The 24,604-nt window shown below is 35.8% G+C and overlaps 2 protein-coding genes across 2 annotated transcripts; both read left to right on the top strand.

The window, feature by feature from the left end:
- Positions 1 to 10,152: 10,152 nt before the first annotated feature.
- Positions 10,153 to 17,271, top strand: LOC107679002 (neuronal acetylcholine receptor subunit alpha-5-like). The gene is made up of 7 exons (XM_016474404.1): positions 10,153 to 10,203; positions 10,575 to 10,682; positions 15,238 to 15,389; positions 15,467 to 15,511; positions 15,707 to 15,816; positions 16,498 to 16,675; positions 16,900 to 17,271. Exons 2-7 carry the CDS (start codon positions 10,610 to 10,612, stop codon positions 17,269 to 17,271), a joined length of 930 nt encoding a protein of 309 aa, XP_016329890.1. The 5' UTR covers positions 10,153 to 10,203; positions 10,575 to 10,609.
- A 2,379-nt stretch (positions 17,272 to 19,650) lies between these two features.
- Positions 19,651 to 23,006, top strand: LOC107679010 (arylamine N-acetyltransferase, pineal gland isozyme NAT-10-like). The gene is made up of 2 exons (XM_016474415.1): positions 19,651 to 19,718; positions 21,806 to 23,006. The coding sequence occupies exon 2, from the start codon at positions 21,813 to 21,815 to the stop codon at positions 22,683 to 22,685; it is 873 nt and encodes a 290-aa protein (XP_016329901.1). The 5' UTR covers positions 19,651 to 19,718; positions 21,806 to 21,812; the 3' UTR covers positions 22,686 to 23,006.
- Positions 23,007 to 24,604: the final 1,598 nt, after the last annotated feature.

Raw genomic sequence — 24,604 nt, 5'->3', positions numbered from 1 at the left:
TGGTCAGCATGAATAAAAGAATAAATAGACTAGATTTTTCCCCCCTCAGCTCGCTCGGCAGTGAAGTTGCATTCACAATACAAATGTGACATTAAAACAACAAAGTATTGCATGTTACTGGAAAACTACATTGTTTTGAAAGCAGCTGAACTACTATCGCACTATTAATATATGTGGTTGGAGTGTGTGTTGGATGTTAAAAATGCCACATGCTGTCAAACTACACCTTGGTTGAATTTCCTTGTCATTGTTTCACTAACTCTTTATCCACAGATCACACAACTGTTATTGCTAATGTGTAAGAGATAATAACTTTCTAAAAATTAGAAAACAAACATAGAATGTGAATAGTTATCTGTGTGAATTAGTGGTACAACATTTATAGAAATAGCAGTCGAAAGGGTATGAAATCTTAGCTATGGAAAGTATTTTTGAAATGTATGATGAGGAATAATGAATATCCATCAGAAAAATCAAATGTGAGGGGTGAATAGTTATTGTGCAAATGTAGTTATACATGATTAATGTAATGTAAAATACAGCTTTCAGCACCATTTGACAGTGTTTCCGCCTTCAGAACGCTTTCACAGCATGACTATTATAGACACTGCCACTGCCTGTTCAAACTAATGCAGTGACCCTGTAACAACATATTGGTCGCATGCTACGAGAAACTCAATCATCTTGTGGAGTGCAGGAAAACAATGAAATCTTGCTCAGCAGCCATGGTTGGTATGTTTCTCCTTGCGTGTAAGTACTGAAATGATAAAATCTATCATTAAGGATCAATAGATTAAATAAACATAAATGCTGGTGGTGTTTGTTTAATAAATGTTAATTATTATTTTCAGATATCTCCGTGAATTTATTCCTTAAATGTCAAGGTATGTTCCAGTAATGCACTGAATAAACAACTTGTAAATGTAATATTGTACTTATCAGGATTAAAATCTAAAGTCTCTAACTTCTTTCCCTCGCAGGTCAAAAGATTAATCAAGCTAAGATTTTCAGTGAAAGTACAGAAGTACTAGAAGGTGGTAGACTGGAAGTTACTTGCAGCACATTTGGTTTTACAGTAAAGGCAGTTTATTTATATCTGTGTAAAAATGGTAAAGCTATTGATATGAAAAACGGACCCACTCGACAAGACACCACCTTTAAAATAGAGAGAATAGAAATGAACCATTCAGGCAACTACAGCTGTGTGTTTTCAGAAGAGCAGTTGCAAATAAACAAAGTGATGGGATATGGTCATAATTCCATCTTCATAAATGTGACTGGTAAGGTGTACCACACTTTTGTTTACATTTGTGAGTGTTTTTGATTCCTGAGCACAGATGAAATGTTAAATTACTTACTCGTGCAAATTAACCACAGTAGACTCAAAATGGCTTTTAATGAGAGAGAAATGTTTGATATTGTGTGTTTTTGTTTTGGATTGATTTGTCCTGGAATATATTAAAGGGCACGCTAGAACATTTACCCATTAGTGTTCTCTTTCTTGCCACAGAACCTTTTATTTATACACAGATACATTTGCTTAAGTCTGAGGTGCCACTGGGAAGTAATGCTGAATTCAACTGCACAACATCCAATCCTTTACACAAAAAACAGTCCAGGAACATGATCTTGGTTTATCTAATCAAAAATGGAAAGCCTATTAAAGTTAATATTTGGGACACAGAGAAGACGATGACAACATTCACCCTCAGAGAGGTCCAGATGGAAGATGCTGGGATATACAGTTGTGTTGTATTGTTAAACATACTCCCTTACCATGGAATGAGACTTCATCAAAATATTAAAGTTGATCTTCAGATAACTGGTAAGAATAGGCTTAAGAATGCTGATTAATTGCAATTACATGAAATTACATGAATATATATATATAGTTTATATAGTGTATTAAAAGCAGCTATTCTATTAGCTGAACTTTTCAGTAGTTCCAACCCACATAAGACTTAAATGATGTGCAATTTCATAATTCTGTTGTCTGCAATATGGTTAAAGTGTGTACTGACATGGATTTATGGCAAATTACAGTACACTTTGTGATTTCTACTGAAACTTGCATGTCATTTATTTAAATATATTTACAATTACACATTCATAATTATGAATTTGCAATTTAGTACAGTGGTGGGCAAAATTATTAGAACACTAGTATTTTCACAAGCTAAAAATGGTTTTAAGTCAGTTATTTCTATTTCTATTTTTTGCTGTAGAGTGTCAGTTGGAAATATCAGTTTACATTTCCAAACATTCATTTTGCCATTAATTGTAATAATCCAGTGAGATTTTTGTCTGACAACAGCCAGTGCTCCACACAGAGATCTGATCTCACAATCATCCAGTCTGTCTGAGATTACATGAAGAGACAGAACAAACTGAGACAGACTAAATCCAGAAGAACTGTGGCAACGTCTCCAAGATGCTTCAAGAAACTTACCTGCAAAGCTACAGTACTGTTAAAAGTTTAGGTGTTTACTTGTGTAAAAATGCTGTAAAATGAGGATGCTGTCAAAAATAATGTCATAAATAGATTTTCTTGATCAATGAACTTCTATTAACTAAATTAAATTGACATTTGATGTGACCATCCTTTGCATAGCAGCTTTTGCCCTCGGTGCACTTGCGCATAGTTTTTCAGGTAGCTTTGCAAGTAGGTTTCTTGAAGCATCTTGGAGACGTGGCCACAGTTCTTATAGATTACTAAAATATGAGAATTAAGTAAACTGTCAAAATAAGACCTTTTTGTGTTTCTGGGTTTCCTTTGACAGCGACATCTAACAGCAGTGTTGACAAAGTCATAATTGTCATAATGTGCTCTAGCATAGTGTTACTTCTCAGTCTGTTTCTGGGAATCTGGGCACTGATCCGAAAACGAGGTAGTATTTTCTCTAGATCTAAAAACACTGACACATATCACTTTCTCGAATTGTTCTGTTTAAATCCTAATACTCTTATTTCTTTCTAATAGGATGCCTTGGAATCCAAAATGAAAGGTTGGTTTGAGAAGTTATGAGAAACTACAGTAAATAAGAAATTAAAATATACCAGATATTAGATTTAGGATGATTCTGATGCATCCTTAATCAACAGATCCTTGAAAAATGAGACAGAGCTCAGAGGAACAGAAGCGTTATATGAAGGTATTCATTGTATAGTTCTTGTTTCTTGTTGGATTATTTCCTATGAAAAACAGGAAGCTGGGGTAGGCTGTTGCTAAACATAACAACTGAACTCATAGACATTAATTAACCGTTGTGTTAATTAACTGTTATGTTGTTTAATAACTTTCATACATTGATCTCAACCTGATCTCATGAGAAAATCAAACTACTTTACAAAGTGGAAGTATCATATGAATTCATACAGTTTTTAGGAAAAAAAGTAAGCATGAAGCTTCATTATAGGCCATATAGGCAGATTGTATGAATTCATACAAGTTAGCTATCAAATTGCCAAAACGTAAAATAATTGCCGCGATATTGTGTTGGTTCAGTCATTCTTAAAAGTTTTAGATATTTCTGTACATAAAATAGTTTAAGATATTTCTGTACATAAATTTAAGTAGCAGTGGTACACATAATAAAGGGATAGTTTACCCCAAAAATGGCAATTATTTCGTCGTTGACTCACCCTTATGTCTGAATGACTTACTTCTGTGGAGCACAAAAGTATATATATATTTAAAATGTCCATATTTGTAGCAGCAACACACACACACACACACACACACACACACACACACACACACACACACATATTTAAAGCTGCTACAAATATGGACGTTTTAAATATATTTGCTAAAATTTAATTTAGTCAGCATGTAAGAGTATACTACAATACAGATAACCTCAAAGCTAAAGAAATGGACTAAAAAGACCTAAAACTCTCTCCTCTACTCTCTCCTTCTGTAATTTTGTATCTTACATTAAGAAATCTATGTTATAGAAATTGACAAACCTGACTCATCTGGTACTGGCCACATACAATGTGCTGTCTGGTAAGCCAGTAATTTATGTTTGAATATGCTTTGTGCTGTTTTATCTTCGTACTGTTTATTGTGCTATTTTCATATTTTATTTTACATACTTCTGACTGATTTCACATGTCTTTTCTCTTGTCTGTTTCAATATCAGCTTTCACATGAATGATTGATTAGTTTTGTTTTTTCTTATTTATTTGACTGTTTCTACAAAAATGCTGTGGTTGTGTAAATCAATGCCCATGGCTCAGGGCTGCCTCAGAGTCGGATAATTCCTCTTTTAATGGTAAGTCTGAATTGAATGAATGAATGAATGAATGAATGTTGTGTAGTTATCAAAACAATCTTACAGTATTGCAAAACTGAAATGTAGACATTTTGTGCTGTGCAATTACAATGACTAGCTGCGTCTGCATTACACAAATGTATTGTATTTTTACAGATGAAGAGTATAATGAAGTGTAATGTGCAGTACAACATCTGCATGCATTACAGCATGATTAAATTATGCTGTTGCAGCTCTGTGGTGTTATCGATGCTACTGCTGTTTTACAACTGTTGCTTTTTGTGGTTTATTTTAACTTGTTTTTGAAGTTTCTGTTTGAATTGACTATTTGTTTACTGTCATTATTGTTGATTTTTGATGACACTGACCAACTGAGTGTTGACCATAACTTTAGTCACTGTGCACATTTGTTTATGTAAACGTTACTGTAAATGATTTTTCAAGACTGGAAATTAACTCTCAGAATTTATGATTAAAATACAATATACATATTGTTAATGTAACATGAAATTGTTGTAAAAACAAACTGTTGTTGGTTTTATTTTATTTTATTTTGTAATCTGCAGTGTGTTATTGTATTCACGTACTGGAGAATATCTCATAATAAAACACTTGGAATTTATTTCAGCAGTTACAGATAATATTTCCTAATTTTTCAGTTCCAAACTTTCATTTTGTCAGACAAACTATTTAAATGTTGACTGAACTGTCAAATGTACAAAATGTTGACATTACATGAAGACTAAATTGAAGTGAATTTTAGGTCATTTAGTATGAATAAGTGAATATACCAAAATACTAAAAAAAAAAACAATAAAACTGAGGATACACTTTTGTGTTTAATAATTCGGCCTTTTTAAAGCATGGGGACTTGCGATTGCAAATATTTGTTATTCAGGATTAGAATATATTTTTAATTCCATGTAGTGTTTTTGTTTAGACTTTGCTGTAAAAGTAGAGTAATTCATGTTTTCTTTGGTGAAGTTTCTTATATTGGAATACAACTTGTTTTGGATGTAAAGAAATAACTCTATATAAACTTTTTAAATTGATTACACAAGTTATACTAAGAAAAGAACTAAGGATGTTCAATAACACAGTTATGTAATGTTTATGCTCAGCTTAACTTAAAGTGCAGGATTATTGAACTTGTATCCACAAGTAAAAATAAATCATATATATATATGTATATATATATATATATATATTCAAATTCTGATTTGTTACACCGTAAATGCTCTTTTACAAAAATATTCTCTTTACTATCTGGAAAATATCAACAAAAACGTATAATGCACTGTGAAAGGATATCTGCTTATACTGTACAAATATTCAGCTCATATGTGCAATTTAAATGACAATTCTTTTTATCTTTTTATCATACTAACAAAAATTTCTGTACATATCTATTTTTACATAAAAGTACATAAAAGGTACATTGATTCTACATAAAAGAATCAATGTCTTTGCAATGGTTGTAAACTAAACGTTTAAAGAGATGAGCACAATGTTACATCTTTAACTGCAGGAAACTACTTGTATGTTAGCAGTTTAGCATCCTAACCCTTTTTAGTTATACAGAAATATGTACAACTCTGCGTTTTCTGTGTTTGAAGAGGCTAAGAGCAGTTATATTTCAGATTTTAAATTCTTTCACATAAAAATCACCTGAATTCTGATTTCATTACTGTAATGCAGATGTGCATTTGAGATACATTGGGTTTCTTTTTACATTAGTAGAATTTCAGTGCTAAAATAGATTAAACTGGTCTAAATACATTTACATAAACAGACCAAAACTAAAATTTAAATTAGAAATCAGAAAGAATGTTCACACATTTATTTTTGTTTGTTTACTTGTCTATTGAGTACTTAAAATACATTATATATCACACAGAGATTACTTTAGCTGTCCGTTTTCTCACTCTGTACAAGTATAAAGAAGAACCGAAGAAATGTTATCTTGTGTTCTCTGCCACTTCAGCAGTGTGTTTAAAATTACACCTGATGGAAAATTTGCAAAAGGTTTCAGTGCTAGTGGCTTAAGTGGGCATGACCGTTATGACACATAGTACACATTTATAATAAGTATAATACAGATGGACAGATGAAACAAAATATGAATTGGCTGGTTAAACTGAGAAAAATACAATCAACAGACAAGGAAACAGATTTTGGGCTGTATTACAGGTTTCGAACTAACGGGCAAGTGCATATGTGCAACACATGTATAACCACCCACTCACACATTACAGGTTTCGAACTAATGGGCAAGTGCATATGTGCAACACATGTATAACCACCCAGTCACACATTACAGGTTTCGAACTAATGGGCAAGTGCATATGTGCAACACATGTATAACCACCCACTCACACATTACAGGTTTCGAACTAATGGGCAAGTGCATATGTGCAACACATGTATAACCACCCAGTCACACACACACACACACACACACACACACACACACACACACATGCACCTCACATACTGTATTTAACCACTTTCCTATCATATGTCTCAGCAAATGGCGCCTCAATAGAAGCGAAACTAGAAATAGAGAAAAGTTCTGCATCACACGCCTAGTACCATAAATAATAGCTTTAACCACACTCAGTTGCACTGCAGTGGAAATTTACACAACGACTTTCTGTAACTCCAATCCACTGAACTTCAAATGACATCAAACAAAATGCACATATGCCTGCCCAGCGAGAGCAGTTACTATCCATAAACTTTGTTCATCCTTTTAATTACTTAATATGAAACTTGATATTTTCATGTATTTTGTATATGCTTGGCTAAAAAGATGTGTTTAATCAAGATTTAAACAGAGTGTGGATTAAAGGTGACATATCATGAAAATCTGACTTTTCCAGGTTTTAAGTGCTATAATCAGGTCCCCGGTGCATCTACCAGCCAAGGAAACGTGAAAAAGATGCACCCAGTCACACACACACACACACACACACACACACACACACACACACATGCACCTCACATACTGTATTTAACCACTTTCCTATCATATGTCTCAGCAAATGGCGCCTCAATAGAAGCGAAACTAGAAATAGAGAAAAGTTCTGCATCACACGCCTAGTACCATAAATAATAGCTTTAACCACACTCAGTTGCACTGCAGTGGAAATTTACACAACGACTTTCTGTAACTCCAATCCACTGAACTTCAAATGACATCAAACAAAATGCACATATGCCTGCCCAGCGAGAGCAGTTACTATCCATAAACTTTGTTCATCCTTTTAATTACTTAATATGAAACTTGATATTTTCATGTATTTTGTATATGCTTGGCTAAAAAGATGTGTTTAATCAAGATTTAAACAGAGTGTGGATCTGTGCACTAACAATTAGCTCAGATAATTTAGAAAAACAACCTGGTCTTGATGAAACACATTGCTGGGTATCATTGACATAACAATGGAAGCTAATACCCTGCCTTCTAACAGTATTTCCCAGGGGAAATATGTGCGTATATTGAACATACAGTAGCAGAGGGACTAAAACAGAACCTTGCGGCACGCCATACTTTACAAGTATTAAACTAGATAGTTCTTCATTTAAATAAACAAAATTGTAACAATCAGACAGATAGGATCAGAGCCTGAATGCCTGTCCCGGAATACCAGTGTAGTTTAGTAGGTGCTCTAAGAGTATATCATGATCTGTAGTGTTGAACGCAGCACTAAGATCAAGTAAATCATTTGTAAATTTAGCTAGTGCAGTTTCTGTGCTATGATTGGGCCTGAAACCTGACTAAAACTTTTCATAGATTATCATTCATTAGAAGGAGCATAACTGAGCAGATACACCCCCCCCCACACTTTGAGATTTTGAAATGAGTGGAATTTGCTAATTCATTTGGATCCAGTTGTGGTTTCTTAAAAAGAGGCTTAATAATTCCCAACTTGAAGAATTTTGGTAGTTGACATTGATAAAGAGGAGTTGATAATGTTGTGAGGAGGCTCTCTTGCTACAGGTAACACTTCTTCTCTTACAGTTTTTCTCGATTGCTTAAACACATTTCTTGAAACTATGCCTCGTATTCTCAAAACAGTAAACACAAATCCATAACGACTCACCCAATTCCCCAAACATCCTATTTTCAGGAAGCACTCATTACTGTAACTGTCACACATCCTTTTTACAGGAAAAAATGGAAACATACTGAAACTCTATCTGTATGCGAGGCAATCTGATGCATTTCTTTATTACAGTAGCATAATCCTCCTTCACCACGTCCTCCTTCTCCTTCACCACGTCCTCTTCCTCTCCCTCCTCCTTCACCACATCCTCTTCCTCTCCCTCCTCCTTCACCACGTCCTCTTCCTCTCCCTCCTCCTTCACCACGTCCTCTTCCATCTCCTTCACCATGTCCTCTTCCTCCTCCTTCACCACGTCCTCTTCCTCTTCCTCCTCTTCCTCTTCCTCTTCGACCTATTCCTTCAATCTCACAGATTCTCTGCAAAACACATGAAACACAGTAGAGTAAATCACTGCCCTGAAGCACAGTTCAAGAGGGCACAAATGGCAGCATAAACTGCTATACTGTGATAGTACACAATACTTCATACGATATCAAAACTCATGCCTGAACATATTCCACTCGTTGGTCTTTCACTCTGTCAGAGTGCTTTTTGAAAAATGACGTTATGGTTTTCAAATTTTAATTCAAAAGCCTGGTTATAGTGTTTTAGCAATCGAGAAAAACTGTAATTTAGTTGGTATGAAATTACCATACCAAGCATGTTGTTGGTTTAATTTTATTTATTTATTTTTTTTTTTAAAGCTCTTTCTGTCCTATAGTTATAAAGCATTGTATTAGTTTCCAGCACTGGGTTGTATTTAACCCAGCATTTTTTAGAGTGTGGGCGCTAAATAAGACTGAAAGACACTGCCAAAAGTTGTACGCCTACTATTGTTTTTCTGATACTTTCGATTTTCTTTAAGTCATTACTACTAAACAGTGACAAAATACTCTGTTTGGACAAAAATTTAAATTGTTTGTTATTCTCGCCACTGTACTAAATAAAAACCTGGGATTGTTTGATTATTAATGGAGACGCTCAGTCCTGGCAACTTTTAGAGCCTGTCTATAGCTGGACATACTGTTTTTTTGTATGCAATTCTAAAGACTTTTCCAGATGGACAGACTTTCCATTTTTTTTATTTTGTTTTATTTATTTTATTTGATGGGGGCAGTAACATGCTAGTGAAGCTAGCATTTAATTTAATTTTACTTGATTACATATGAGCGATCTTCCTGACCAACACTCTTGTATGGGAATATTACTAGGCAAAACTTTATTTTATAGTGTTGTAACAAATACATTACTAAGTAATATAGAAATATACAACAACAATACAATGTATTGTAAAGTACAAGCAGTTTTTTTCAGGTTTTTAATGTAAGAGGAGATTGTAAATAGAAGAATAGAAATAGAAGATTGTAAATAGGTCCAGTTTTCATGTTGACTTTAATTATAAATATTTCATTTATAGTCCAGGCAATAACTCTGTCGATTTTTCTTTACACATTATGTAATAAAGAGTCTCTACTCTGTCTCTCTATCCACCAAAGGGTTATTAGCCTAAAATGTCTGAAGACCTCTAGTGTACTCTCATTAACATGTGTGCATGTTTTGAGCAGGAAGGGGCATACTTTACAGGATAATGGAGGATCCAGGGCTGTGATTGGCTGTTTTTTTCTGTGCGGTAAAATGTGAGGGGGTGGGCTTGCCTTTCTGGAGGAGGAGGAGGAGGAGGAACAGGAGACTGTGATGGAGTGTGTGTGTGTGAGAGAGAGTAAGCAGCCACACACATGCTGGTTGGCATGGACACACGACAGGCAAATGGAAAAAAAAAATTCTAAAGATTGTGCTTCCTTCCAGTCCATAATCAGGTAAGGAAAAGAAAATGACAAATAAAGAAAAATGGAGACAGACAGAGGGACACTGGTTGTTTGCAGACTGATGAATGTGTGTAATCTCAACAGACAGGTGGATAGATGTATGCTTTGTGTTCTTGTGTGAAGGTCTGCTCACATGTGCATGATGAAGAACATGGTGATATTCCTATAGACTGTCACATAACATGGATTGTTTGTGAATAGATATATTTGTGGTCATTTGCACATACATGAAAGATGCAGCATGCAGGTCTTCACTGCATATCACATATATGTTTAATGGCTAACAAGCTTGTGAGTCTTCAATAACAGTTCGGACTGTATTTGTGCGTATAAAGTGCATGCACGTTTATGGATGCTTGCAGGTCTTCTCAGTGGCTTTGCTGCTTCTGATGGTATCATGGTAACAGCTCAAAACGCTGTCAGATCTGTCCTCCTGCTAGTTTGCTGTGCTGTCCTCTGCTCCTGTATAGGTGAGTGTCTCTGATCTTGGCTCAATGCCCCATCTGTGCCTGAGCGAAATCTCATGAAACCTGTCAAGAACACACCCAGGCAGTGGTGGACGAAGTACACAAATCAAGTACTTGAGTAAAAGTACAGATCCGTAAAATAAAATAAAGGAAATAATGAATATAATAAGGAAAATATAATTAGATTACAGCAGATTTAGTTCACAAACATCTGACAGCTTTGACCTAAATATGATTTTCAGTTACAATAATGACATTAGTAACTTACTTTTAACAGCATCAGAAGCGCGCGAGCTCACAAGATCTCCCGGTTCTTACTTGTGAATTCAGTTCACTGGAGACTCGCACTAAACGGATAATTTGAATCAGTGAGTTGTCGACTCTAGAACAGCTGCAATCGGATCATTCCTATTCGTGAATGAATCATTTGGTGCGATTTGCGAACCGATTTAACGGGTTCATTGAAAAGAATCAGTTTGTTCATGAATCAGACACCGCTTCTGCGTATCGGAGCACGTGATATTATAAGGAGTAACGATACGTTTTATGAAATGTAGTGAAGTATAAAGTACGATCTTATGCTTTGGAATGTAGTGAAGTAAAAGTAAAAGTTACTCAAAATAAAACTACTCCAGTAAAGTACAGATACATGAAAAATGTACTTAAGTACAGTAACGAAGTAAAACTACTTCGTTACTGTCCACCACTGTACCCAGGCCATAATTCAACTCAAAATTAAAAGAAAGAAATTCAAATTTATATGTACTATATAAATAATTTCTATAATTATTTTAGGACCATTAAGAAAAAAAAAAATTCCTAGAATCAAAAAGTGTGCTTGAATTTGGAATGTTGTTTTGTCCATAATGGAAGTCAGTTTTCACCTTCCATATGGTATATGGTAATTCCATATGGAATTTTTCAACATTCTTCAAAATATAAATTTTTTCAGGGGATTTTTCAGTCTGCAGATTGCATTATTACCTAAGTAGGTAATTGAATCCCATCACATTGTGATAACCGTCTGATTTACATTATTATTTTTTAAGTTTATACGTTTATTATTTCACTTATTACATTGATACTCACCAAATAATAAATATGTGGATGTGAAATATTGATTTGAATTACTTGTGTAACTATACAGTGGTTGTATATTTTATTAAAGTTTTCACTAAGAAAAAAAAAGTCTACTACAATGTAGCTTTTCCCTTGGGCTCAGCTTTGGTACACTGCATAAATTGAAAATGTGTAGTTATTAGTCTAAGAAGCTATTTTTTAAACTGAGCTGACCCTTAACATTTCTTTTGTTGGTGTAATCTAATGTGGTCGTGTTGATTTAGTAATATTGGATTGTATAATTTAGTCATTACATTTGTGTATTAATTGGATAAAACTGCATTTATGTATTTAAAACAGTATTTATTTCTGTTACCAGCAAATATGCATTTTGCTGACCGCCTAAAGCCTTATATTTAGCATATGCTTGTAGGCTGTATCGTCAGTGGCACATGGATATTGCATTTGTTACTGTCAGTCTTTGTATTTCAATTAGTGACTGTCAATCCAGTTCATTTTAATTCTACAAAAATTACTTTATTATAAGATAAAATATAATGAAAAGCTCAACAGTGTTTGCACATTAAGAGCAGAAATTTAGAGCAGAAATCATTATGCCTGAAGCGATTCAGGGTGTTTTAATAAGTCATGATTTATATGTTTACCAACATTGATTATTACTTTATGATAGAGTACATGTCCACTGAAACAGTGTGACCTGAGGATTAATACATTTTCTAATCAGTGTTACTGGTTTATTTATTATCAGTTTTTATTGATTAAGGGAGACCAGACCACAGATATTGATCAATGGGAAAACAAGCTGCAACCAGAATACCATCTGCGGTTGCCTGTGAAATTAACAGTTAAAGAGCATCAAGATTTATAAGCACAGAAACTGAGCTTTGGGGCGGAGATAAAATTGCAAAATTCAATCAATATCTAAATACCGAGCTGAATAATAGGCACAGAATGCAATCAATATATGCTATTTGGGTCGTACCACACTTTTTATAGGATAAATGCAGTACCAATGGCTAACAACCTCAGTTTTAGACAGAAATGAGAAAAATGACACTCACCGTGTTTTATGGCTTCTGGGTCAAATCATTCCCTTGAGACTCAGTGAGGCTAGATGATTGATTCTGTCTTATATTACATCCAGCTTCAGACATGCAAAAAACTGAATTCCAGAAACATTTTTTTTATATGCAGTTTTGAGTCAAAACAGGCTTGTGTGCGTAAGAATAAATACATTCACACACATATATTTTGCATTCATTATTCAACATATTTTTACTTACCCAAAAGTAGTATAGAAAATGTGAAGAAAAAAAGGTCTATATTAGTCATACATATTGTCGTGACATGACATGTGACATGTGGCCAAGTATGGTGACCAATACTTGGAATTAGTGCTCTGCATTTAACCCATCCAAAGTGCACACACACAGCAGTGAACACACACACCGTGAACACACACCCGGAGCAGTGGGCAGCCATTTATGCTGCGGCGCCCGGGGAGCAGTTGGGGGTTAGGGATCACCTCAGTCATGGTATTGAAAGTGGGAGAGAGCGCTGTACATTCACTCCCCCCACCTACAATCCCTGCCGGTACGAGACTCGAACCCGCAACCTTTGGGTTACAAGTCCGACTCTCTAACCATTAGGCCACGACTTCCCCAACATTGGGGAATTTTAGCAACATTCTTACAACAAACTCGTTTGTTGTGCTAAGTTGTGCTTCTACTGTCATTTGTAGAGTTACTGCAAGTAAATAATTCTAAATAAGTCCCTTCTGAGGTTCCATTTCAGTTAGAACACTTTCATTAGATGTGACCGCATATGTAGGCAACAGACAGCTCACTGGGTTTTTGGAACAGAGCTATAGAGTGTGACATTTCACATTAAAGAACATCCCTCACACCAGTGATGTTAACACAACCCAGATCATCTAAACCAATTTCACACTCAGAGATTCATAAATCGCCATTCATAACTCTACCAGCCCCCGCAGAATTGAACGCGTGTTCAGCAAATCATGTTGGGTTTCCCTTAGAGACCTTGAGAGGAAAATCAGATCACACAGGATGTTGGCATGATAGCAACAGCTGCTGGAGATCTAATAACAATGCCAAATGAGCTTTATTAGAGTTAATCAAGTATATGCTGCACATTACAAACAGACGTCATTTTTATGGCAACTTTGAAAGGCTCAATCTCTGATATTCTGTGATATTCCATCATTCCAGTAAGAATTTATTCTGTTTTTTTGAATTTGTCAATGATAAAATTCAACTTACCAGTATAAAATATAGCTCTTTATACAATACAGATTGTTTCAAAGCAGCTTCACAGTAATAAACAGGAAATTAACAGAATTAGTGAAATATATTAGATAATTTTAAACCCTTCAAATATGAGACAAATTTAAATTCTGCTGTAAAACAGCTCTAAACAGACAACAGTTCAAGCCAGTTCTGTTCAATAACTGGGTACATTTATTTAATTATGAAACAAGCTCAGTTCAGCGATCAGAAGCTCTATAAAAAGCAATAGTGTTGTTACTGAGCTCAAGTCAGTTCAATGTTGATTCAATTCAGTTCAATAACAGTGTCAGTGTTGCAAAATTCATTACAGATGAAACAAATTTGATTCAGGGATGAAGCAAATCTATTCAACTCCAACTCATCCAATAGTGTCAGAGCAGTCATATCATATGGATAATAGTATGCAATATTATGAGCCAGATTTACTAAACAGGGCAAATTAGAATGTGACTGCAATTCCATAAAAGCTCTGATGGTAGTGTAAAGTTCTGACAATGTGCAAATTAAAGAACACAGATGCAGCCAGCTCATTTCCACAAGACCAGTGCAGTCTACCAAGAGCAATGCTGCCATGTCATTTGCAAAATAGTTTAAAACATGTTTATTTGGGCATTAAATAATGGGATAAATATCAGTAAATTGACTTTATCAATTTAGTAAATCATGCTTCATGAATTATTTAAATACTCTCCCAGGGGCGCTGCTATGGTTTCCAGACCCTCTGAAAATCATTGACTCGTGTCGTCCTAACCTTTCTCACCCCCGTTACGGCGCCCCTGTACTCTCCTCCCATACATTTTGCATCTGAAAGAGAACATCCTAAATGCTTCCAAAAACTGCTCATGCCTTTTCATTGCTTATTTTTTTTTACTGTCTTTAGTAAATGACATTTTATGAGATTTCCACCTGGCTCTGTTGGAGAGTCAATTCTGCTCTGGTTTAAATGATAGATTTAGAGGGGGCAGGTGTAAGGTTGTTACAAAATCTATATGTCTTGGGTGAGTTGTTCATTGTGAGATCAATGTGATCATTGGCAAAGTGTCAACCAAATTGTCACACCTTCTATAAACTGTGTGTGGGACTGTTGCCATTTAATTACTGTTGTTTAGTGTTCCAGTCCCTCCTGATTGGATTTGAGAGATTAACATGAAGTTGTTGTTTTGTTTAAGGGCCTCCTGTGCTGTCTTCCTATACCAGGACAGAAGACAAGCTGTTTAAGCATCTCTTCAGCAACTACCAGAAATGGGTGAGACCAGTGGAGGATCTAAACAGAACGGTGCAGGTGAAATTTGGTCTGGCTATCTCCCAGCTCGTGGATGTGGTGAGAAGTAGTGATGCTGAAACAGCAATCTCCTTATCAAAATCTTGTCTTACAATAAACACATTTTTTTTGGTCAGAATGAGAAGAACCAGCTGATGACAACCAATGTTTGGATGAAGCAGGTAAAGCAGGACTAATCCATTAAGGTTTATCTGATTAATACGAAATATTAATTATTTTTATTAGACCTTTATTTTGCTCTTGTCATTGTGTTCTGTTCTGGTAGTATTTAGTCATTGGTACACAACTGACACACATTGATTTTTATTTGTGAGGGGATCAGCTTTTCAGATGAATCCATGTGTCTCTGCATTCAGGAATGGACAGACATGAAGCTCCGATGGAATCCGGATCATTATCTGGGCATCACCTCCATCAGAGTTCCCTCAGACTCCATCTGGATTCCTGACATTGTTCTCTATGACAAGTATGTGTTGCCACTCAGTGCCTACCTGTATGAGTCAGAAAGGAAACCAGACAGGGACTGAACCTGACGTTTAACATTTCTGTTAGAACAAAAAATATCATAGAGATTCATAATATTTTTTTATGGATATTAAAAGTGATGTTATGTATACATATACTGCATCACATGACTTACTTATTTCATACATATGCCTAAATTGTGAGTAACCATTATTATAAAATACCTTTTTGAATCTGAAGAAGAAGAAGAAGAAAGCAGTTTGGTACTAGATAGTCCGTTGAGCGTTCTTAAAAGAAGAATCTTAAAATTTTTTATTTTGAAGCCTGATCAAGTCTAAATAGTTCTAATGCTTGAGTTTTATTTTTGTAACCTGACAAATGAAAACCAAACTGTTACACTTCAAATGTATGGTTTTACAAGTCAAATCCTTTGTGCTCGACCCCTGTAGAAATGTCAGAGAAAACCGTTTAGAAAATTATCATTTCAATTAGGTCAATATTTATTTCCCAATGTCTCCAACTTCTTGCCTTGCTTGTAAAAGTACAAAAATCTTGACTTTTGTGATTTGAAATGCTACTCTGAGTAAGAAAGACAATTTTTACTTTAATTTGACAATATGAGAATGTTAATTTTGGACCTGCCTGTATCTCAGCTTGATGACCGAGTGATTCTCACTTGCAGTGCAGATGGTAATTTCGAGGCCACAGTGACAAAAGCGGTGGTGAGATATGATGGCACTATCTCCTGGACCCCTCCTGCTAACTATAAATCTGCCTGCACCATTGATGTGACGTTCTTCCCCTTTGACCTTCAGAACTGCTCCATGAAGTTTGGCTCCTGGACCTACGATGGTTTCCAGGTATGCTGTTTTAAACTGTTATTAAAGGCATGAAAATCCAATGTTTACATCTAGAAAGGAAGACCTAAAAATTTACCTAAATTGTACCTAATTAGCTATCTGTAAATAGTACAGATAAAGTAACTGAAATTACTCATACTGTATATTCTAAGTCCTCTGAAGCATAGCTTTTTGTTTAATATATGGAAATGTATGTAACAACTGCATAATATTCCTTTTTTAAGGTGGACATTCTCCTTGAGGATGTACATGTGGACAAACGTGACTATTTTGACAACGGTGAATGGGAGATTGTGACAGCCACAGGTAGCCGAGGTTTGAGAAGTGATGGAACCTTTTTCTATCCATCCATCACTTACTCCTTTATTATCAGACGTCTTCCTCTTTTCTACACACTCTTCCTCATCATCCCCTGCATTGGATTGTCTTTCCTGACCGTGCTGGTGTTTTATCTCCCATCTAACGGAGGAGAGAAAATCTCCCTCTGCACATCTGTCCTCGTCTCTCTCACTGTCTTCCTTCTGGTGATAGAAGAGATCATCCCTTCCTCCTCAAAGGTGGTACTCTTTTTAAGAATTCAGAGCTATATTAAGTGATTTATATATTTAATTGATGTGTACTGTATGTCAGTGTGCCACACACATTTTTGAATTATTTCACATTATTTTTCAGCTATTGGATGTTTTACTACAGAACTAAGTTAATTCATTTTAGGCACTGAAGTGCTTTTCTGTATTTACTTTGAGGGCCCTTTTGTCATTCTGCAGTTGTGGTGGCAGATTCTGTCACTCACCTCTAGATGTCAAAAACTCCAACTGCAATGCATAATTTCTGGATAGAACCATATAAGTAACACTTTTGAATACATAGAATGGTATACATGTTATATCGGTAACACTTTAGTATAGGGAACAATTCTGACTAGTTGCTTATTAGAATGCCTATTATTAAAATATTGGCTGTTTATTAGTACTTATAAAGCACATATTCTGCATGGCCATATTCAACATCCTTACCCAATACCTAAACTTAACAACTACCTTACTATTGTTAAGCAGCAAATTAGGAGTTTATTGAGGCAAAAGTCATAGTTAATGATTTATTAATAGCGAGAATTGGACCTTAAAGGGGTCATAGAGTTTTATCTCCCATCTAACGGAGGGGAGAAAATCTCCCTCTGCACATCTGTCCTCGTCTCTCTCACTGTCTTCCTTCTGGTGATAGAAGAGATCATCCCTTCCTCCTCAAAGGTGGTACTCTTTTTAAGAATTCAGAGCTATATTAAGTGATTTATATATTTAATTGATGTGTACTGTATGTCAGTGTGCCACACACATTTTTGAATTATTTCACATTATTTTTCAGCTATTGGATGTTTTACTACAGAACTAAGTTAATTCATTTTAGGCACTGAAGTGCTTTTCTGTATTTACTTTGAGGGCCCTTTTGTCATTCTGCAGTTGTGGTGGCAGATTCTGTCACTCACCTCTAGATGTCAAAAACTCCAACTGCAATGCATAATTTCTAGATAGAACCATATAAGTAACACTTTTGAATATATAGAATGGTATACATGTTATATCGGTAACACTTTAGTATAGGGAACAATTCTGACTAGTTGCTTATTAGCATGCCTATTATTAAAATATTGGCTGTTTATTAGTACTTATAAAGCACATATTCTGCATGGCCATATTCAACATCCTTACCCAATACCTAAACTTAACAACTACCTTACTATTGTTAAGCAGCAAATTAGGAGTTTATTGAGGCAAAAGTCATAGTTAACGAGCTCAAAACGCGCCGTTTTTGTCTTCGTCCCTTTAAATGCAAATGCTCCCGGCCCCCTTTTCAGAAGAGGGCGGAGCTTCAAAAGCCAAAGCTCCCACCGGCACACTGGCAACACACAACAATCGCATGCACTGAAACTGTCAGAAACTCTCAAGCGATCGGCTCACATTGCTTTCATATGCTAATTTATAACTACCACTTTTCTATTTACGATCATTCTGGTAGCACGTGAAGGTAGCATCAGTGAAAACAGGCAGAGACGACGGTAGCTTTAGCAACATTAGCCTTACAGAGTGCCAAGGAGCTCTTTCAGAAAGGCATTTTGAAAATAAAATATGAAGTGCTTACTTTGTCTGGAGTTGACATTCGCGCACGAAGCCTTGGTATTGATCCCTCTTTCAGAATCAGACTTTGCGAAAATCCAGCGTTGAAATGACCCTTGTTTGTGAGGCAGTCTGGTGTAAAATGATTGGCATGACTTTACTGATTTTTTTCGGTACATTTCCTTCGAAAATTAAACTTAACCACAGTGTCCTTAGCGGCTCAGATGGAGGGAGACTATGGAGCTCCTACGTTCATTGGTGCATCCCAAAACATAACACTTCTAATGCCTCTTTGGCAGTGACATTGTATATCTCCAGTAATGATGGACTGCTGCTTCTCACTCAGGGCAGAGATCGTCACAAATGGGTGGGACTTTTTCCCTACGATGACATGTATGTAGGGCAGCAGTTCTCAATTCCAGTCCTCGCGCCCCACCGCTCTGCATATTTTGCATGTCTCTCTTAGTTAACACACCTGATTCAGATAACCAGCTTGTTAGAAGTGAGCTCCGTGCATGAACTTTGTTCCAATTGACATGGTCCCTACACTGCTTCCTACTCCCTGAGCAGGGAAAATTATGGCGGAATATTCTGTGATGTTCATTTTTGTTCATTTCGCTTGTTCTGAGACTGTTTACGAAAGAAAAAAAACTTATTTTAATAACACACAATAAAATAATTATATACTTTGACACACATTAGTAAGTATGCTGACTAGACATATTTAAATGTTTTTTTTGTTCTCAGCTCATGTCTTTAATAATTCATTTATTTAAACCTGTGACACTGCATTGTGGTTCAAGGGTTAACTCTTGGTTATTCAACATCCAGTCCCTCACTCTGAAGATGTTCACTTTATGAGTCTTTGTGACACTTGTTTTGCTTATCACTAGCAAATTCACTTGACAACCCACTGGCTTCATCTAAGGGTAAGAGGGTTTTTTCTTCTATTATTTTGTATTTATTTATTTTTTGTTCATATTTCTGTTGATGTGTTACCATTCTTTAAATAGGTCCTTAAACTTTTTTGTTATTGCCTCTCATTGTATATTTTCATCTTGTAAGTTCCATACTCACAAATCTTCTTTGTCTATGCCTTTCACAACTTAATCCTTGCGTCCTATTTACACCTAATTTATGTAATATACATTAAGTAACTGTTTATGAAATATGCACTTGCAATTCAAATACTGGAACATGCTATTTAATCTTAGTGACTATAGATGTTCTTGTTTAGATAAGTAAAATATTGTTCTAAAAACTGTTATCTAGTTATCTTGCAAAACGCATTTTCAGTATTTTTTTGTCGTTTTCCAGTAGAAATATCAAAACAACATAAACTAACAAGTATTGTTTTTCTTGTTTTCCATTAGAAAACAAGATAACTTTACTGCAGAAGTAAAAATATTTTAAAAATAAAATGTAAAAAACAAGAGGTTTGTTTTCTGTTGTGTGCAGCAGATTTAACATTTCAAGTTCCTACATTTTTCTTAAACAGTGTAACACTAGAGAATGGGTAAAATCTGTTGAAGCCAAGCAACCAGCTTTACCAGACACAACTGCAAACACAATAAGCTTGTTTGAGATAACAAACACCTCGTCTTGAATGTAGATGAGAGTAGACGGCTGCAGCCAGAGAAAGGAACCAAATAAGAGCTGACAATTCTCTCTTTACAGGACAGGCAATCTACATGAACAAATGCAAATTAGTTTTAAAATATCACATTCACATCATTTGTTGCTAATTAAGCGGATGCATCCACAATGTATAGTTGATATAGATAACAGAATATCATTAGACAAATACAAGATGTCACAGTTGTGAGCCTTGCTGCTCAGCATGAACATCAAAACAAGTCAGACTGTCACTGATGGCATTTTTATCTGATGTGTTGAATAATCAGGCATGCTGTTGATTGGATCTGATGTATAATAGAACATATTTACGAATTATGATGGGCGAATTTTAAACGATTTTTAGCCGATTTGGGTCTAGATTTAGGGGTGGGCCTTCATGATTTTAGCAAGTCTGTATAATAGAACATATTTACGAATTATGATGGGCGAATTTTAAATGATTTTTAGCCGATTTGGGTCTAGATTTAGGGGTGGGCCTTCATGATTTTAGCAAGTTGGCAAGTGATTGAAACATGCTCATCTTGCCTCCCCTGATAAGGAAATGGCCATTTTGGTTTTGAAAAGACATCATTGGGCCTGTCCTAATACCCACACTTGTGGTCTTGGCCATTTGAGATACACATGACAGGAAATAAATGTGCAAAACTGTCCCATGTCTGAAAAAAGCCAAAGCTCAGTACCCTTGAGCTAAATACACTAAATTCACACTTTCTCTAATGATATCGCTCAGAGTGGTATTTGAGGCTAAGCCTATGTTAAATTAATTAAATATTACATATAATTTGGTGGTAAAACATAAAGTGTTGCACATTGTATGTGCAGAGACAAGTACTGTATGTATATTTTGTAGAACATTTGCAACTGCTTTTGATCTCGTAATTACAGGTAGAAGCACCTAAATAAATTTGATCTTGTTACATATCTGAATAGACATTGAGAAGTTTATTCTAAAAGGGCAAAGTACTGAAAATCAAAAGGTATAAACAAAGGTCTTTGAAAATGTTACATTCCACACACTTGCATTGAAATACAATGAGAAAGTAGACAAGTAGTTAATTGCAAAGAGAGCAAGTGTGGGTATTGTGACAGGCCCGTTCTCAAAGAGAAAGATAACAGAGGCACAAATGACAGGATACACAAATGACCCACACAGCCCATATCTACAATTGGTCCTGCCCCAAATTAACCCTAACCTTGGTTTAGGATGATCAAATGGAGCAATGTTTTGATAGCAGCACAGACACACAGTATGTATACTTTTCAGGAAAATTAACCTACAAATGGAGTATGTATAGTTGTCACTGTGCATTGAATAGTAATTTGCAAGAGGGGAAATTCATATTTTAGCTTAAAAACTGTTTTGCATTGTTTCTTGAAGGATTCTAATGGCTCTAAGAGGGTACTTAAACAGGATTGGGTTTACTGGACCATATGACAAACCTGATCTGGACACTTTACGCACCATCCATAAGCTGCATGTTATGACCATTCCATTTGAGAACCTCAGCATCCACTGTGGGGAGAAGAACACGATGGACCTGAACATCATCTATGATAAAATAGTCAAAAGCAATCGTGGAGGCTGGTGTTGTGAAAACAACCTCTTGTTCTCATGGGTCCTAAAGGAGATGGGTTACAAATACACCACACTAGGCTCCAAGGTGTTTAATAAGTTCCAAAATGATTTCTACCCCGTGGACTCTCATCTCATCAATATGGTGGAGATTGAGGGGAAGCCTTACATTACCGACGTGAGCTATGGAGTGTCGTGCCAACTGTGGTATCCCTTAGAGATGATCTCGGGTAAAGATCAGCCGCAGCCTCCAGGTGTGTTCCGCCTGCTAAACAATGGGATGACGTGGGTTCTGGAGAAGACTACAAGAAAGCAAGTGGTCAAAGACAAGGCCTATGCTCATTCCAGCCTCATTGACAGGCGTCTGACGAAGAAAATGTATTGCTTTCCATTAACACCCCGTGATAAAGAGCATTTTGTGGAGACCCTGGATTGCTTGCAGACCAGTCCTGATTCTCGGTTTGTGCTGAAGTCCATTTGCTCCCTTCAGACGCCCAACGGCTTCAGAGCTCTGATTGGCTGGACTTACAGCGAGATAACATACAACCCCGAGGAGGACTGTGACATGGTGCACATGAAGGAAATCCCTGACTGTGAAATAGAAGCTGTGCTGAAGGAAAAGTTTAATGTGATGTTAGTTAATAAGTTCACACCTAAAAACAAAAAAGCTAATTATTGCATGTAATACAGTACTGTACCATGACCCGTAAGTATTGTCAAGCATCTCAGTGGACAATACTTGTCACCAGAGATGGAAAAACTCTCATACTTCCTTGAACGGCCTTTTCTTTAGGATGTGACAAACAGGTCTAACCATTAGAAGAGTTTCTGTGAATGTCTAGCCCTGAATGCAGCACTGTTTCTGTGTGTCTCAATGTTTCTTATGATTTTGAAAATATTAATTAACATGGACATATAATCAATGTACTGTTAAAAGATTGTTTAAGAATTATTGACTTATGTTTTGTCGCTCCAAAACAGTGAATTTACACGTCCACTGATTAAATACAGCTCCATATTTTGTGCCAACAATAATGTATTTTGAATTATTGGCTGATGAGAGCATAAAAATTTAGATTATATTTAGAAACAAAAATAAAAGAATTAATAAATTTCATGAGAAATTGTAAATATTTTTGTGCGTGCGTGTGTGTGTGTGGGTGTGGGGGGGGTTATCACCACTTGATGTCCAATAAAATTCAGGTTAAGGTTAGAATCTCCCCTTTAAACTATAATCGAACCTCACCTCTTCACTTACTAATAAAGTGTGTAAATGTTTGTCCAGGGTGCTGATAAAACAGAGCACAGATAGCATTGTGAGTTAAAACTGGTTACTAACAACAGGTCAGTTTAATGTTTAAATTCAGCAGTTTTGAGTTTGCCACAGCTAAGTAGTTTACAGCTAACAAACAGCTGACATTCTCTCCAAATATTGCAATCTTGGATTAAAAAGTGACCAATTATAATGCATCAAGTCAATAAATTATACTTGCAAAAGATTTTTTAAATCTCTCTCTCAATTAAAAACAGAGGGAAACTGCATGTACAGTATAATAATTATACAGATGTTGATTCAAATGGGTTTAGTCACGGCACAATATATTCAAAATATAAAATGACATTTATTTTCATTTACATTTATGTCATGTCTCTTTTATAGTTTTATATGTCTCTTTTAACTTTAACTCTTTTAAGTAAAACGGCTAATAATAGTATTAACTAGGAAATGTCACTGCACCATACCACATTGTTTTCAGTACAATTATATTTGAGTAATGTGAATATGCATAATTGTTTAAGTAATGTCTTTCTGTTAAGAAGGTCACTAAGACAAATTCAGATACATAAAACATTTTATAAAAAATAAAACTATAGTACATAGGAAAGCAGAATTCAAATTTTATTGTTTTGTATATCAGTGTTTCTCAACGGGGGCGGTTTGGGGAGCATCGGGGGGCGCTGGAAGCAATATTTTTGAAAGGGGGAGCTGAGGTGTTCTTGGGGGGCGTTTGGTTAAGGCGAGTTTTCACCAAAGTTGTATGAGCTGAAACTTGCAAAAGAAAATGGTCTGACTGCCACATCCTAATGCCGTCTCTGTACTGGATGCATCAAAGCGCACTTTCTATATCAATTTGTCGGTAGAGCAAGTGCGTGGAATGCGTCAGAAATAGAACGCAGCATTCGTTTACTGTAGCGCTTCCGCTCAGTTACTGATTGACCGATTATAACGGGATCTTAATGCAACGTGTCGCACCGTTCGCGGCCAGCAGTGTAGTGTTAGCTGCTACTTCACAACAATACTGCCGCTTCTAGACTGCGGTGTATCATTTCCTTAGCAACGACATTTTCCTTCAGTGTTCGCTTGACGTTCTGTAGCGCAGCTGCCGAATTTCCCGTCAAAACATAAGCATTTAGACACGATAAAGCATGAGATGCTTTTTCTTGTTTAGAACAATTATGATAGCTTTTTGTTTGCTCCACGTGGCTTTTTTGCTCCTTGGGAAACTAATGATAATCATATTTCAAGTCCAGTCAAATCAAATACGTGATGACTGTCATGTGGCATTCAATGACATAAAAAAACAAAAAAAACAATTATGTATG

This window comes from Sinocyclocheilus anshuiensis, unplaced genomic scaffold, assembly GCF_001515605.1.
Source record: "Sinocyclocheilus anshuiensis isolate Anshui unplaced genomic scaffold, SAMN03320099.WGS_v1.1 scaffold1980, whole genome shotgun sequence".
In the NCBI taxonomy this organism is placed as follows: domain Eukaryota; kingdom Metazoa; phylum Chordata; class Actinopteri; order Cypriniformes; family Cyprinidae; genus Sinocyclocheilus; species Sinocyclocheilus anshuiensis.
This window is presented reverse-complemented; position numbering and strand designations above follow the sequence as displayed.

Bases quoted from the DNA above. Each gene is read 5' to 3' on its own strand.
- LOC107679002 (XM_016474404.1), top strand. From the start codon at position 10,610: ATGGTAACAGCTCAAAACGCTGTCAGATCTGTCCTCCTGCTAGTTTGC. The intron at 10,683-15,237 runs GTGAGTGTCTCT...GTTTTGTTTAAG, and splicing joins TGTCCTCTGCTCCTGTATAG to GGCCTCCTGTGCTGTCTTCC. The intron at 15,512-15,706 runs GTAAAGCAGGAC...CTCTGCATTCAG, and splicing joins CCAATGTTTGGATGAAGCAG to GAATGGACAGACATGAAGCT.
- LOC107679010 (XM_016474415.1), top strand. From the start codon at position 21,813: ATGGCTCTAAGAGGGTACTTAAACAGGATTGGGTTTACTGGACCATAT.